The sequence below is a fragment of the Lepisosteus oculatus genome, chromosome 26 (genome assembly GCF_040954835.1).
Source record: "Lepisosteus oculatus isolate fLepOcu1 chromosome 26, fLepOcu1.hap2, whole genome shotgun sequence".
Classification (NCBI taxonomy): Eukaryota; Metazoa; Chordata; class Actinopteri; order Semionotiformes; family Lepisosteidae; genus Lepisosteus; species Lepisosteus oculatus.
In genome coordinates this window covers 4097853-4111816 of record NC_090721.1, presented here as the reverse complement: position 1 = coordinate 4111816, position 13964 = coordinate 4097853, and the positions used below count along the sequence as shown (strand labels likewise).

Genomic DNA, 13964 nt, shown 5'->3' with positions numbered 1-13964 from the left:
GCTCTGTGCTTCGGTAACTCGATTTTGTAAGGTTGTCACATAGAGGGGTGTATAATTAAGAGTTTACCAGTCTAGTTGTACAGCTGAACCAGAGTAATATATAATAATAATCGCTTGGTCACGCTTTGATTGGCAAGCCTTGTGCTCTTCGTCTTCGACACCAGCCGCTGCGAGGAGTTCAAAACTACCCTTTCTGTACAGGTATCAAATTAACAATAATAAATGGCTGCTGTAACTTCTAGATGTGCCTTGATTCAATTTCCTTTGAAGCAGGGCTTGTTTTGTTTTTATAATGTTCCTCTCGAGTTTCAGACCAAGCGGGTCCTCCTCAGGTCCCCTCTATTATGTCTGCAGCGTATCTGTTTCGAGACGCAGACTGGTCCGTTTGTGTCACTGAGACATGACAAGTAGTCTAGTTTGACGTTCTCATGGTAACCTAATTAGGGCATTCATATTCTCTCTGTGCCTTTGTGTTCTGTCAGTGCCATGATAGGTCACACTGCTCCTAAACCACAACTTTGGATGCTAATTAACTTACTATAAGGGCATATAAATCCACAAAAGTTACCATTATGGCTGTCAAAGGGGATTAGGTTTATTTCATTAAATTCTCACCTGTTGCACAGAGAATTTCCTGGTTTATATTCTTTACTGTCTGTGGATGGGATGAGTCTTCTCAATTTTTTGTCTGAAAAAAAAAACACAGCACCTGCTGGTCAAGGTTAGTGTTTTTTTTTTTTTACAGAATTGATTTTTTGAATTTTTACATTATAAATAATTTTACAATTTTGAATTTTGATAAAGATATATAGATAGACAGATAAGACTTTATTGATCCCGAAGGGAATTTGAGGTGTTACAGTAAAATGTGTAAACAGTAAAATGTGATTAAATCAATTCAAACGCAGCAGCAAAACACAGCCTACTACGAATAAACACACAGCCTATATGAGTTACACACAGCCAGGATTTATGACAAAAATGCACGGGGTGTGACTGGAATAAAATGCACATTACTGGAGCACAGCAACCTCAAGCATCCTACCAGATGGCGTCCAAAGCAGAAAGCAGATTTGAAACAGAATCAACTTTAGGCTTACAGGTGTCCAATCAATTTCCCATAACGGGAGTTTCCCTAAAACATTATGACTCCCCCCAGTCAGTGTATACAAAGACTGGGGCAGCTGCAGGCTACTTCCTCAGCCTGACTTCGGCTCCTTGGGCCAACATGGGGATCTGTAATGGTTTTCTCATACTAGAACGGAAGCCGATTCATAAAATTCCATTTTGTTTTGTCACATTGTGTTTCTTGGATGAGCCACTTCCTCCAGAGGAAAAGAGAATCCTGAAACCCCCCGGGAAAGAGCTTCTGCTGGCTTTAGCAGATGCAGACTAGGTCTTAAAGGGCCTTTCAGCGCCAATTGTGCTGTGCAGAGTCTGTGTCTGTGAGAGTTTGAGACGAGCCGCTGTGGGTCATTACAGAACATTTGTATTCTTGTTCAGCCTTACTCCCAGTGTGGGCAATTTCCCTTGAACCAGTAATTGAGCAGAGAACTGCTACTCAGTAAGCAATTTTGCATGGTCTTGGCTGCAAGTTAGGCGTCTGATCTATGTGGTTGTGTTTTTTTTTTTCCTTTGGAAGCCCCTGGCCTAAAGCAGGAGAACTAAAGATTCACTGGGATTAAACGGTTCCTTTAACACAAAGAACCAGCTCCCAGTTGCTTGTCGTCCTGCATCTTCGACAACCTCAGACATCAGAGCTATAAACGGGTTCTCTTACTCTTGAGGTTGACCAAGACCAAATGATAGCTATCATTCTGTTCCACGCTGTGCCTTTTGGGTACATACAGTTCGCTTTCTAATTCCTGAGTTAACAAGCAGATTTTTCCTCCCTCGTTTTTAATGAGAGAAAGACTTGTACGAGAAGAATGTGGTATCCCCATATAAAGCTTTTAACTATCAGTTTACTCCTGCCAAGCAATGTTCTTTTTGCTCGAAAACAGGCTCTGCTCCCAGCACACGCACAGTATGAGGAGTGCTTTCTAAACCATGAATCCAGAGAGGATCTTCAGAACACTCGGTCCTGGCTAGAAAAACCTTCTCCTGCAACTGCTTGTGATTTAATTTTCAGTTTACCATGGAACAATTCCATCTTTGAAAAGTCAGGCGTTACATAAATAGGCCAACTCTAGAGCCTTTCTATTCCCCAGCTGGCAGGACCCATGGAATGATGGGGAAAAAAAAGTATAATAACATATCATTCCTGCAGATTAATTGTGCCCATCATGTTAATTGACGGTGGCCGAGGGGGCCTGAAATGAGCCTCCTGTAGCGCCGATCCGGATCCTCAGTTATCGTTAACGTGTGTGGGAACAGACTCAGTTTCATCCCGCAATCTCCCCTGATCCATCTGCCCTCTCGGAATTTGGATTTTGTTGACACTCCAGAGCACCGACCCGACTGTGTTACCTCGGTATGGCTCTGGTCAAGTTCATCCAGAACACCAGCATTTGAGGTGGTTTTTTCTAACCACGTTGTAGCTGTGGTCTTTTTTCTATCTCAGCCATGACAAAAAATTCACATTCACAGTGCATTCTTTCAATTTGCACTTTTCCAGTAATATCACTCATACTATTCCACCACACTAAGGTGGAAATCTATTGTTTCTACCAGAGAGCAGTATCCCTTGAAAACTAGTGTCCTCCCATCACTGCCACTAATGCATTATCCATAATAGACGTGTATGCCTTAGCACTATCAATTAAAGAGTTGGAATTGTTTTACTTAATTATTTTTTGTATCCCCCCAGCACCAATACATTCTCTAACATCAGCCCAAATGTTCAGCAAAGATATTTTCTTTAAAAACACAGTCAGAGGAGTGTCATGCAGAACAATATGATTTGATCCCACAGAACAAAGCACCGCCATCTTGTGACACTGTTGTGCCCAGACTTCAGCTGTTCACCCTTACCTGCCCAAGATTCCTTCACTTGTCTTACTTTGCAGGTGCTGACATTTGATGGCAGTGGAGTGAGTGGCCATGCCAACCACATTGCCCTCTACAGATCCCTCAGGTACACCAAGCTCTCTCTTGTTTAAAACGCATTGGAACCTCATGCATAAGCCTCCCATGTCTTCCTATCTTCTCTGATTCTGAGGAGAAACCAGTCAATTAGCTCATGTGCTACTCTTATTCAGGGTGGCTTATAAAATACAGTAAGGACAGGAAAGAAATCATTCAGGAACAGTAAAAAAAGAATCGATACGAATGACAACAAGAAGAGATATAGGACGACAGTTCTGAAGCGAAGAGGGCCCTCTGTTTAGACACCGCAGTCCATTTGAGACTCGCATGCACATTCAACCTATGTAAGGAAAGACTCAGTGTGACTCCCAGGACCGCTCACATACAGCATGTTTGCATAGGAAGAAAAGTCAATGAAAGGCCTTTTCCAAAGATGAACACTCTCTGGATCCTCTAATTATAGTTCACAACTGCACCACTTCCAAACATCCTAAACCAGTGTTCCGTTCTGTATAAATTGCGCTTCGTACTGTGAAGCAGTCCAAACCACAGGCAAAAAAAAATACAAGCACTGGTTCAAAACCACTGCGCATTTCATTTGAGGAGTAAAACAGCCATGTGGACGATAGACTTTTCCTCTCACTGTTTGCAATAGCCAATAGTAAATTAGACTAAACGTCAGTTGAGCTTTGCAGAAGGACCCCAATATCCTGCAGAAGTAAATATATGGTATATACCAGTACAGACAGTACTTTCTTAAAAAAACGTATATCATATCTGCACTTGTTTATGCCTACTAGAAAAATAAATTGGGTTGTGGGGAGTTACAATTCTCTAATTAACACAATTACAAGGCAGAGTAGGTCTGATTTTACGATATTCCACAAACTTCAGCTCCAAATACTGCTACAAACTGACACAGTTTGCACCTGAAGCGCCTAAAATTAAGTATGTTATTTACCGGAAAATTTGGCAAATAAAATAAAAAGTATTCAGGCTTTCAACTGTCTGGAATTTATACTTTAAATGACCAAGACTTCTCAAGTATATTACCCAAAAGAGCCAGGTGGTGCCCCTGTGCTGTCACACCAGAAGAAATTAAACTAAGATTCAGATGAATTATCAGTTACCTGGGCTCATATCACCTTCTGAAAATATGAGCAGAAAATGGTCTGTTTAGGATGTGAAATTGAGGTAAAAAGCAGTAAACAGATTGAACCATATAACTGGATTATAAATTAAGATGTTTAACTTTTCTGTGTAAAAGGGAAAAAGAAGAAATATATTTATCAAGCAGGTAGAACAGTAAACCTAGAAATGATCCACTTAAAAAAACCTACATTTCCTTGTTCTGGTCAGTTTGACGTGTCGGTGCAGTCACTGTTTGAGAAGAACATTTTTTAAAAGAAAAAGCTCATCTGTGTTTTCTCAACTGTGAGCGATTAACCATTAAACCTCTGCAACTGAAAAAATAAAAGCTAACCACTTTTCACAATATTATGAGAGAAACTCAGAGCCCACATTGAGCAAGAGAAGAGATGGGTAAAGGCAATTGTATCATACTCTAAAATTAAAGTGTGCTTTCTTCATTTTAAAATATGCTGTCAAGATTTTATTTTTTTACTTCATCCCACAATTGTTTTCTTACAAGCTTTGACCAATCCCATCCACGCAACTACCATTTCCCTGATAGAAGCTTAAAAATGTTAACCTCTCTCCCACTTGGATGTGATCCAGGAAAACAGACACTTAAGATTTCAGAAACTGATTTCAGTCGGCAAAACCATATGCAAACATACTGTAATTTATTCCTTTCTAACAGTTTCCACAAATAGGAGCTATTTTCTTAACCCCAGCCAGCATGGCGAGCCAAACCATGCAACAGGGCACAGGGTCACTTTTTTTATTTCTCCAAGAAGCCTAAAACAATTAGGATTTAATCTAATCCATGAAGAAAAAGTTGCATGATCCTTACACACTTGTGGCGTACATGCAAGGGAAAACAAACCTTACATTTTTTTTTTACTAGAAATGATCCATAAAGCCATAAATTATTTTACAACTTCCTCAAAAGAGAGGCAGAAAAGTGCTTTTGAAAAATAAGTAAGTGAAGACGTATATTTATATTGATTGATTATACCGAATCATATCTTATATATTTTGTAAAAACATTGAACTAGAAATGTGAAAATATCCTGCCTGTAATCCAGACTTGTCTTTATCTTGGTAACACTTCTCCTTACTTCTGCCAACAGATATCTTGTTTCCACTGGAAAAATGCCTGAAGGTAGGTTATTCATAGTGTATTTAAAACTTCATCCATTAGAACGACCTTATTTGAAGGGCAAAGTAGCCACTATACCTAGAAGATAACGTCAAGATAAAACTTAAAAAGTCGCAAAAGAGGCAATTCCTTTCACAGCTGGTAAAGTCAACCTGCAGCTGGCGTGTTTATTTGCTGCCACCTTTATTATGGGGGTGCAGATGGGGATCACCCCTGGCATTTGATGTTCCCAGGAGAATTTGACATGACGCTGCGAGACTCGGGAGACACAGCAAGTTCAGCAACAACAGCAGCCAAAAATATTCCATCACCTTGACTGGACCACGGGGGGAAATGAACGCGGTGAACTGTCCCAAGTGGAAGATGAAAGAAGTAGTTTCTCAGGGTTTCGCCGGCCTCCTTTTACCATCCTCCTTTGAAGCGACAGACTTTCTTTAATCATTCAGACTCTCAGGGTAAAAAAAAAATGTTTCTATTTTAATTGTGAATAAGTACATCAGAGATGATTACTGCCAAGTAGAAGGCTATAAAGCACCTGTTAGCGGATGTGCAATTATATCTATTATTACGATAAACATCAGTGAAGAGTGCCACCTGCTGTTTGCCTTTCATACGTCATTCTCCAAGTGCTGAATTCTTTCATCACAGTACTGTGGATTATGAATCCCATATAGTATGGTGGGATAGACAACCTGGGGCTGCTGCGTTTAAAGATCTGTGCGTCTGTGTGTGTTTTGTCTGGTCTGACATGAGGCCTAAAGGCCAGACATCTATAAGTAAACCAACAACACAACATTTCGTGTTCAATGCATGAGTGCACTTAATGCACAAGCACATTATACGGTTACAGGGTATTGAAGCACTGATTTCAAGCTAACCTACATATTTGCATCATTTCTAATGCATTTTATTCTGGTTGTGTGATCATTGTTCTCACCAGGGGAAATGAACACAGCTTCTCAAGGCACCATGCATAGCCCACCACCAAGATAATTTAGTCATTAGATTTGAGTTCCCAATGTTTTGGCCTGTGAGAACAAGTAGCATGTGAAATTGTTTAGCCAGCCTTTACACTACACTATCAATGACAAACCCATAAAGACCATATGGCAGCCAGAAGGGGAGAGCTGACTGGAGACAGGCAGGTTCATTCCAGGTTAATCCCACAATCGTGGTTCAGGCTTTACTGAAGTCTGTTCTTCCCTAATCTCAAAGCAGAGAGCCACACCAGGGCTGAATCTTAACAAATGGCTGCATTATCAGACCCAGATCAAAAACATGTTTGGATTTAATGTCTTTCCATGGAAAATTGCACAAATTCCTGATAATTACAACCACTGCCACCCCATACCCCAGAAACAACCAACTATTATTGCTAGGATTTACTACCACTCAGCCTTGTTTTTATGACTGATTTTAACATTACAATGTCAAATTAATCTTTAAATGTTTCCAGGCGGACATGAAAAGAGACAGACCGCCGTTTTTAAATCAGGCAGTGAAAGAAAGCTTAAAAAATAAACTATCAATTTACTCAGCTGACGCTCTTCTCCAGAGTGACTTACATTGGCACCCATTTACACAGCTGGGAATTCTACTGGAACAGGTCAAGTGAAGCACCTGGCTCAAGGGTACAAAAGGAGCATCTGAACCCAGAACATTCCAATTACAAGCACAGGAGCCCAACCACTGCTCCACAGTGCAGCCTTGAACAACATAGATGATCTGCTAATGTAAGGCCCTCCCAGCACTGAAGGAGTGGGTGGGTGGCTTGCAAAGTTATGCTCCGTTGTCAATGCCCTACAGGCTGTGCCGGACTCGCCCTGGAGACGGTCAGCATCTTCAGAAAGTACCTGTCTGTCTTAGAGCTGCCTGTCAGCTGGCTCAGGAGCTCCGACTTCATCTGCGTCATAGGAAGAGAGGAGTACACACAAGCAAAGGTGGGCAAACCTTACAGCCGCTTGTGACAATTCGGTTTTAACAAGCAAAGGGGAGCAAGACAACTGTTTACTCCCGAAGCAAAAAACAATTTGGACTTTTGTTCAGTATCGCACTGCGAGTTCAAAAGCACTCGTATTTAAAAAGCAGTTTTTTTGTGCTAATAAGATTAAGTCTTGTTTTCTGTCATCCAGATTTCTTTCGCATGAAGTGGATAATATATATATATGTATTGACCTCACACTTTCCAAAAAGAGGATTTGCACTGATGGTTTTTTCCTAGAAAATTTAGGGACAGTTTAGGAAAAGAAATCCCAGTTACTTCACAGTTGTTAGCATTCATTGTCCATTTTGTCTTCTTTTGGATACAAAAGATTTACAATGGCAGCGATTTTCTACAAAATCACAACAGTATCAGCTTATTCAGACAGGACAAATCAATAGGCACTTGTTAAATATACACAACCTTCCGTGTGTGGCCTGTGTGTAATGTGTACATGCCTGCATTCTGAGATCCAGGAGTCACTGGGCTGTTTCTTTATCTGTTTTCAGAGGGCCATGTTCTGTCACCAGAGCCAGCTGCTTTGGTTTCGGCAAATTTACCTGCTGTTGTCACGCTACATGTCCACAAACACATTCCAGCGCATCGCCAAGGAGGAAGAAAAGAGGCTGAAAGTTTATTAGGTGATAAGATGGCTTCCAACAGGACTGCTGATACCCACTAACAGACTGGAAAGGCTTGACCTCTGTCCTCAGGGTTATGCACTTAACACTCCGAGCTGTGGCAGTCTTTTCCATCATGTTTACAGTTCTTTAGCATGTGAGTTAAAACACTGGCATCACTTTCAGGATATGTAAAACTGCTGCAAACTTTTTAACAAGTATATTCTGAATGTATTAAACTAAGCGCTGTATATATTGCATACTTGCATATTTTGTATGCATCTGCAAGTAAAGATTTGTAATACTCTGCCCCACAAGAGCACGTTTGTGGATTCAGGAAGCATCCTTGCATTTTTTAAGCCGAGCAATTTTCAGCTATGAAAATCATCATACATCTCAAGTTGTGTTTTATCATCTATGAGGCCTGTTAGTCTTAGTTTTGTTAATGAAGGGATTTACTGAGGCCGAGAGCCACTCTGACATTTGAACATTATCTTTGGAAAAACATACTCCTCTCCTCGGGACTTCGCCTTGTCAAGCTGTGGTGTGAAAAAGAAGCAGGCTCTCGGCATGTGCTTGGCAGTGTGAGTCAAGAAGTGGAATTCAGATAGCAGAGAATTTGCACAGCAGACTGCTGCTAAACCAGGATCTATGTATAGGATTGACAGGAAAGGATTTGGGTTATGTTGCTACCAGAGTGAAAAGCATACAATTCTTTTCATTACTGGAATTCTCTTCCTCGTTTTCTTTGAAAAACAATCACATGGCCTTAAGCAAACAGCTTAGAGTAAATGTTAGAAATTGTATTATAATCCTGGAAAAAAACAATACAAGTAATTAACTAAGGGTTGTAGTTTAATTACAGAGTTCTTAGCTATAGGTAACCCTGTCTTTTCAAAATGCAAGTTTCCCTAGATTTAAATGTCCACCTTTTAGTGTGTTGTTCTGAACTGTCTGCAGATGCTTGTGTTCCAGTGACGTCCACCAGAAAGCAGACAGCTCCACTGTCACTGCCTGGGAATGGACATGCTCCTTATCGTCTGGTGCAGTTCCATGCTCTCCTCCCACTTCTCTCCACAGAAGTCCTCCACTGTCACACTACGCACTGTCCCTGGGTCCAGACAGTGGGGTGCCACTCCTGGGAACAAAGTATTATCTTTATTAAAAAAATAAATTGGACAAACCTAAACTATTTTGCAAGAGTTCTCCAGTGAGTATTAAACAGCAGTTCTTGGAAACAATACTTTGTCCTGCAAATCACAGGCTGAGGCATCCAAGCTTCCCTTGGATGAGCTGGCCCTGTTACTGCTGACCCCTGGGAAATCCTAGCTGCAGTTAGCAAGTGACACAGCCCCTATACATATATACAAACCTGTTCATGCACCTCAACCAAACCTGAACTGCAGGTGGAAATCTATTTAAAATTTAAACAGGAAGTCTTCAGAACCTAGAGACTTGGCTTAGCCATTAACTTAAAAAAAAAGTTATCATACCCCACACATTTTAATACAGCACAGATTACACAACCCTGCACACAAGATTCGGAGCCAGCTGGAGCTGAAGAGTATCCCTCCCAGAGGTGGGGGCCTGCATGTGCCCACGAGTTCACAGGGGTCGCCATCTCACCAGAGAGAGCCCTGCTGACTAATCCCACCCTGTCCTTGAGACTCCCAAATCTGTGCCACTGTTTGGCAGAATCCCGGGCACAGCTGGTTGATGGTATATTCCAGGCTCGAACCCGCGACATCTGGAGCACAGTCCCACTCAGAGCACATCTGAAGCCAAAATCTAGCTTTCGAAAAAGCTTTCTAGTTTCCCCATTTTCTACCAGTGTCGTTAGAAAACCAGTGTTTCTCAAGCTTCCAATAATAATTCCACTTTCAGGAAAATGAGCCTTTTTTTAAATGGTAACCACCTCTTGGAGAAATGGAGTTCTTTATAGGCACCGGCCAAAGCTGATATTTATTCCTTACCATATCCATCAGGGTTGGATCGTGGGGTGTAGAAGCTCTGAACCCCGCAGGTCTTGCAGAATGTATGCTTGGCAGTGTGAGTGTTGAAAGTGTACGTGGTTAAATTATCCCACCCCTGCAGCACAAACATAAAATAATCCTAACCGTAAGGAAATTGCTCCTTGACAAATCATTTGACTACAATTTCCAGAATCTAACACTGATTATCACACTGGGCTACCCAGCCAGTAAAGAAAATGTACAAAGCGCAGGTTGGACTCTGGCCAGATGTCACTAGTTCTGATATGAGTCAGTTGTGACTGGAATTGCTGAAGCAGCAGTAGACAACATGATGGGGGGTGGGAGTGAGCCAGGGTAGTCTCAGAGCAGCAGTGTGTTCTGCGACTTGCCGGGTATCTGCAGGCCTTGCAGTGACAACTTCTTGAGATGCACATTTCCCCCAGCAGGCACTGGGGAGCTTGAAGTATATCAATATGTGAATGGCTCTGGCAGGTGTGTGTGTTGGAGGAGCAAGTCTATGGATCTCATTCCCTTCCAAGCTTGTGTCATTGTTGGAAAGATGAGTCTTAAAAACAAGTGGCAAATCAACATTAGGTTGGTATATAATAATAAATGTCATTATGGGTACGTGTTTAGATCCCAATCACTATTCTCTAAAATAGAGGAAACATTAACAGCTCATTTAAAAGCTCTCTGGCTTTTTCTTGATACGTCTAGAAAAACGTGTTACACACTGAACAAATCTCTCCTTCAGAATGGGAAGTGGGTATCTGAGGAAGATGTTGCATTTTCTTTAGATCAACGTTGTCCAGTCCTGGTCCTAAATGGCCAAACATTACTAATGACACCTACATTGAAAATGCTTCTCTGAGTATCATTTGAATTGCACCTTCTGAAAAGAAGCCTACCTTTAAGAGACTGAATTGTGACGATGGTACGATGAAGTGTCGATTCTGTTTCTTGGTGCAAATACTGCAGCTAGGGAAAGGAGCATATAAAATGTATATATACAAGAGAAGGAAGCCTTGTGTCGCGAGATCAAAAAATTAGTACATCCATTCTTCCAAAACATGTCTGAAACCAACAGGACTGTGCTAGTTTCTAACAGTTATCAAGCACCTTGTACTGCTACATACCATGGTTTAGCTGAATTCAGTCCTTAAGGGTTTTATGAATGTGCACCATCTGCTGATGTTCATTATGTGAAAGGAGACCAGGTGGTCCAGTGGTTTCGGATGTATTTTTTTTTTAGGAACTACCATACATATGCTTTTAATCTGGGGTGCTCTATCAGCACAACGTTACTTAAATTAAAATAAATGTTTTGTCACAAATACTTCTATGCAGCACACTTTTACTAAGGCTACTACTGGTTTCTACAGTTGGACACTCAAAATTAAAGACCACTGGTACATTGCTTAAAACACAAATGACCTAGACCTACAGTCAACAGGCTTGAAACACTAAGCTCTGAGCTACAGGTCTCACAGCAATGGAAAGGACTATCAGGTCTCAGTAAGAAGGAATGTTTTGCCGTGTTAAAATAGAACTTACTTGCAGTTGAAGACATTCAGATCAGGTGAGCTCCACACCTCAAATCTCACGGCGCCGCAGTGACAGCCACCCGTGTGCTTCACAAGCCCAGAGTTCTCACTGTGGACAAAACCAGACAAACACAACAACAATATAAAACGCACTACTGTACAAAATTTGCAGACTTTCGGCATTGCCTCACTCTTTTCATAGAATTCTATAATGGTCTTCTACTGAAACTTGAAACATTTCATTTGAGTGAAACAGTCAATCACCATAGATCTCTATTTTGTACTCCAACAAGTAGCCTTTTAAATTTATGGATGGGGGAAATAAATTGATGAGGATGATGAGGAACACCTGAAAGTTAGTCAATTAGAATTGGTTTACTGGTTAATGTAATGGATTACAGCACTTTATGTTGGCAACACAGGTACAGTATAAAAAGAAGAAGCATTAACAGCTCATTTAAACGCTCTATCAGTTTTTCTTTACAAATATAGAAGAACGTTACAGGCTATGTTTTAAAGATCAAATAGTCTCAGTAGGCATCACTCATTCTGGATATATTGTAGCCTATAACATACTGTAGTTACAGTTTGTTTTATACATTACCTGTAGGGTCAATTGTAGGGAAAAAAAAAGATTTTAACAGAGGGATCGTTCTTCATGGCTATATTATCCATATAGCTTGGCAAATAGTCAAGTACATATGCACTGTGTTTGTGAAAAAGATTATTTCCAGTTACATCTGGAACACTAGACTGGACACAGATGAGACTACTGGTTATCACTCAAGACTTGAAACTGGAAAGTTGTGGGTTCAACACCCAGGTGCTGTTGTACAGTTGAGCATGATACTAAGATGACTCCAGCAAAAACCCCTGCTGTATAAATAGGTAAGAATGTACATTTCTGTATAGAATCATCAGCCAAACAAGTTGATAATCAATTTCTCCTTGGCCTAGACAGCAGGATTGTCCTAGGAAAAGTGTTACATAGGTCACTCTCTGCCAGGGTTTGTGTAGGAGAGAGAAGTTCTTCGAGTACAAAGCTTCTGTCATCTATCAACACATATTACTGTTCTAAGCTGAATATCCAAATAGACTAGAGGTGGGGAGCCAAACTCCAGTTCTCAGGCGCCTCAGTCATGCAGCAAGTATAGGTCCGTCTACATCTCCAGCTTCTCATGAACTAGGAAAGGCTTCAACCCCATAAGTTCATCAGGGCAACTAATGAGTTCAATTAAGGAATGAAGGGCCCAGTAGCAGAGAACACCAGAAGCCTTTTGGCCCTGCAGGACTGCAGTTTTGCAGCCCAGTACTTTAATGTTAAAACAGTTATCCGATTCATTTGCTTTCTTTGTAGTTCACATTACCTTGTCATTTTTTTTCGGGTTCTGACATAAAAGGACGGTTAAGCACATTTCACGAGGAATGACCCAAGAACACAGCGTCATGGAGCAAAACTGTGGCTTAACCCGCTTGGCTGAGGGACAAGGATACCAGGACCGCCATGAGAGGAATGGATTGTCGGGAGCGATTGCTAATTACTGACAGCTGAGTCCAATTGAGCTTGGTTGTTAGTCATCCCTCCCGAACTTATATTATAAACTCCATTTCGTCAATGCAGCTGGACGAAAAAAACACACACCAAACCTTACTTGTATATTTTATTTTACATTAATAGATAACAGTTAATAAAAAATAACTTAGTTAAAAGTACAAATGACCTAACGATTTGCAAAAAATCTCCCAACACACAGAAAAAAAACTGTTCCTATTAAAACAAATACGGGGCATGCTTTCTATGAGCAAATTAGAAATATTTGTTGCATATCGCAAATTAAATCAACGCAAGGAAACTAACAATCCCAAGTTAAATCTCTCATGTATGTTAATAACATTACCTCATTTCCTTCTCTCCGTGGTCCAGTACACGCTTGTAATACTTACAGCAGAAGATTAAACTTCCGGATCTAAATCTCGACAGCTCCGTCACAGTCCCGCGATACTTCACGTTATAGTCTACTGTGGAGGGGGGCGATATACATAGTTCCCTACTACAAGCCAAAGAGAACGAGCAAAACGTATACAAACAGTACCTGCACGAATTTAGTCGAGTAAAACTGAAGCCACCGCTAGGCTCGTATATTAATTTAAAACCGTAGTATGTCAATGTGTACAAAACTTCAGATATACTAAAAAATAATTCCTTCCGGATTTTCAATGGAAGAGGAACAAATAACATGAGTGTTACCACTAAATACAATAACACGTGTTCAATATTGCATATTAATCAAGACCTTCAGTTATTCTTTGCAGTTATTTTAGAATATCATTGTACCCCAGCTCGATACCCGTCTTCAACTGCTGAAGGTGTTTTTTTTCATTAGTGCCCAAACTAATTACAAGTGATTTTGGAAAAATGATCTGTTCCCTCTTCCTCAGCGCGTAGCTATTTCAACACACCAAGGAAGAAAACACAGCAGACTTATTCTACTGTAACTGTGCAGTTTCTCAAGTTCAAATACTAACCGTATGAAT

General features: G+C 40.7%; 2 protein-coding genes across 2 annotated transcripts in view; one reads left to right on the top strand and one right to left on the bottom strand.

The window, feature by feature from the left end:
• The window catches only part of pigl (phosphatidylinositol glycan anchor biosynthesis, class L), a 28472-nt gene extending 20224 nt beyond the window's left edge, over positions 1-8248 (top strand). The window contains exons 4-7 of the mRNA XM_006641006.3: positions 3009-3076; positions 5283-5314; positions 7118-7251; positions 7802-8248. Coding sequence (XP_006641069.2) covers positions 3009-3076; positions 5283-5314; positions 7118-7251; positions 7802-7933 — 366 coding nt within the window. The 3' untranslated portion in view covers positions 7934-8248. The remainder of the gene's footprint in view (positions 1-3008; positions 3077-5282; positions 5315-7117; positions 7252-7801) is intronic.
• A 501-nt stretch (positions 8249-8749) lies between these two features.
• On the bottom strand, positions 8750-13480 carry cenpv (centromere protein V). The gene is made up of 5 exons (XM_015367465.2): positions 13328-13480; positions 11440-11538; positions 10794-10863; positions 9886-10000; positions 8750-9050 (listed from the first exon to the last, which is right to left on the bottom strand). Exons 1-5 carry the CDS (start codon positions 13330-13332, stop codon positions 8920-8922), a joined length of 420 nt encoding a protein of 139 aa, XP_015222951.2. The 5' UTR covers positions 13333-13480; the 3' UTR covers positions 8750-8919.
• Between the last annotated feature and the right edge of the window lie 484 nt (positions 13481-13964).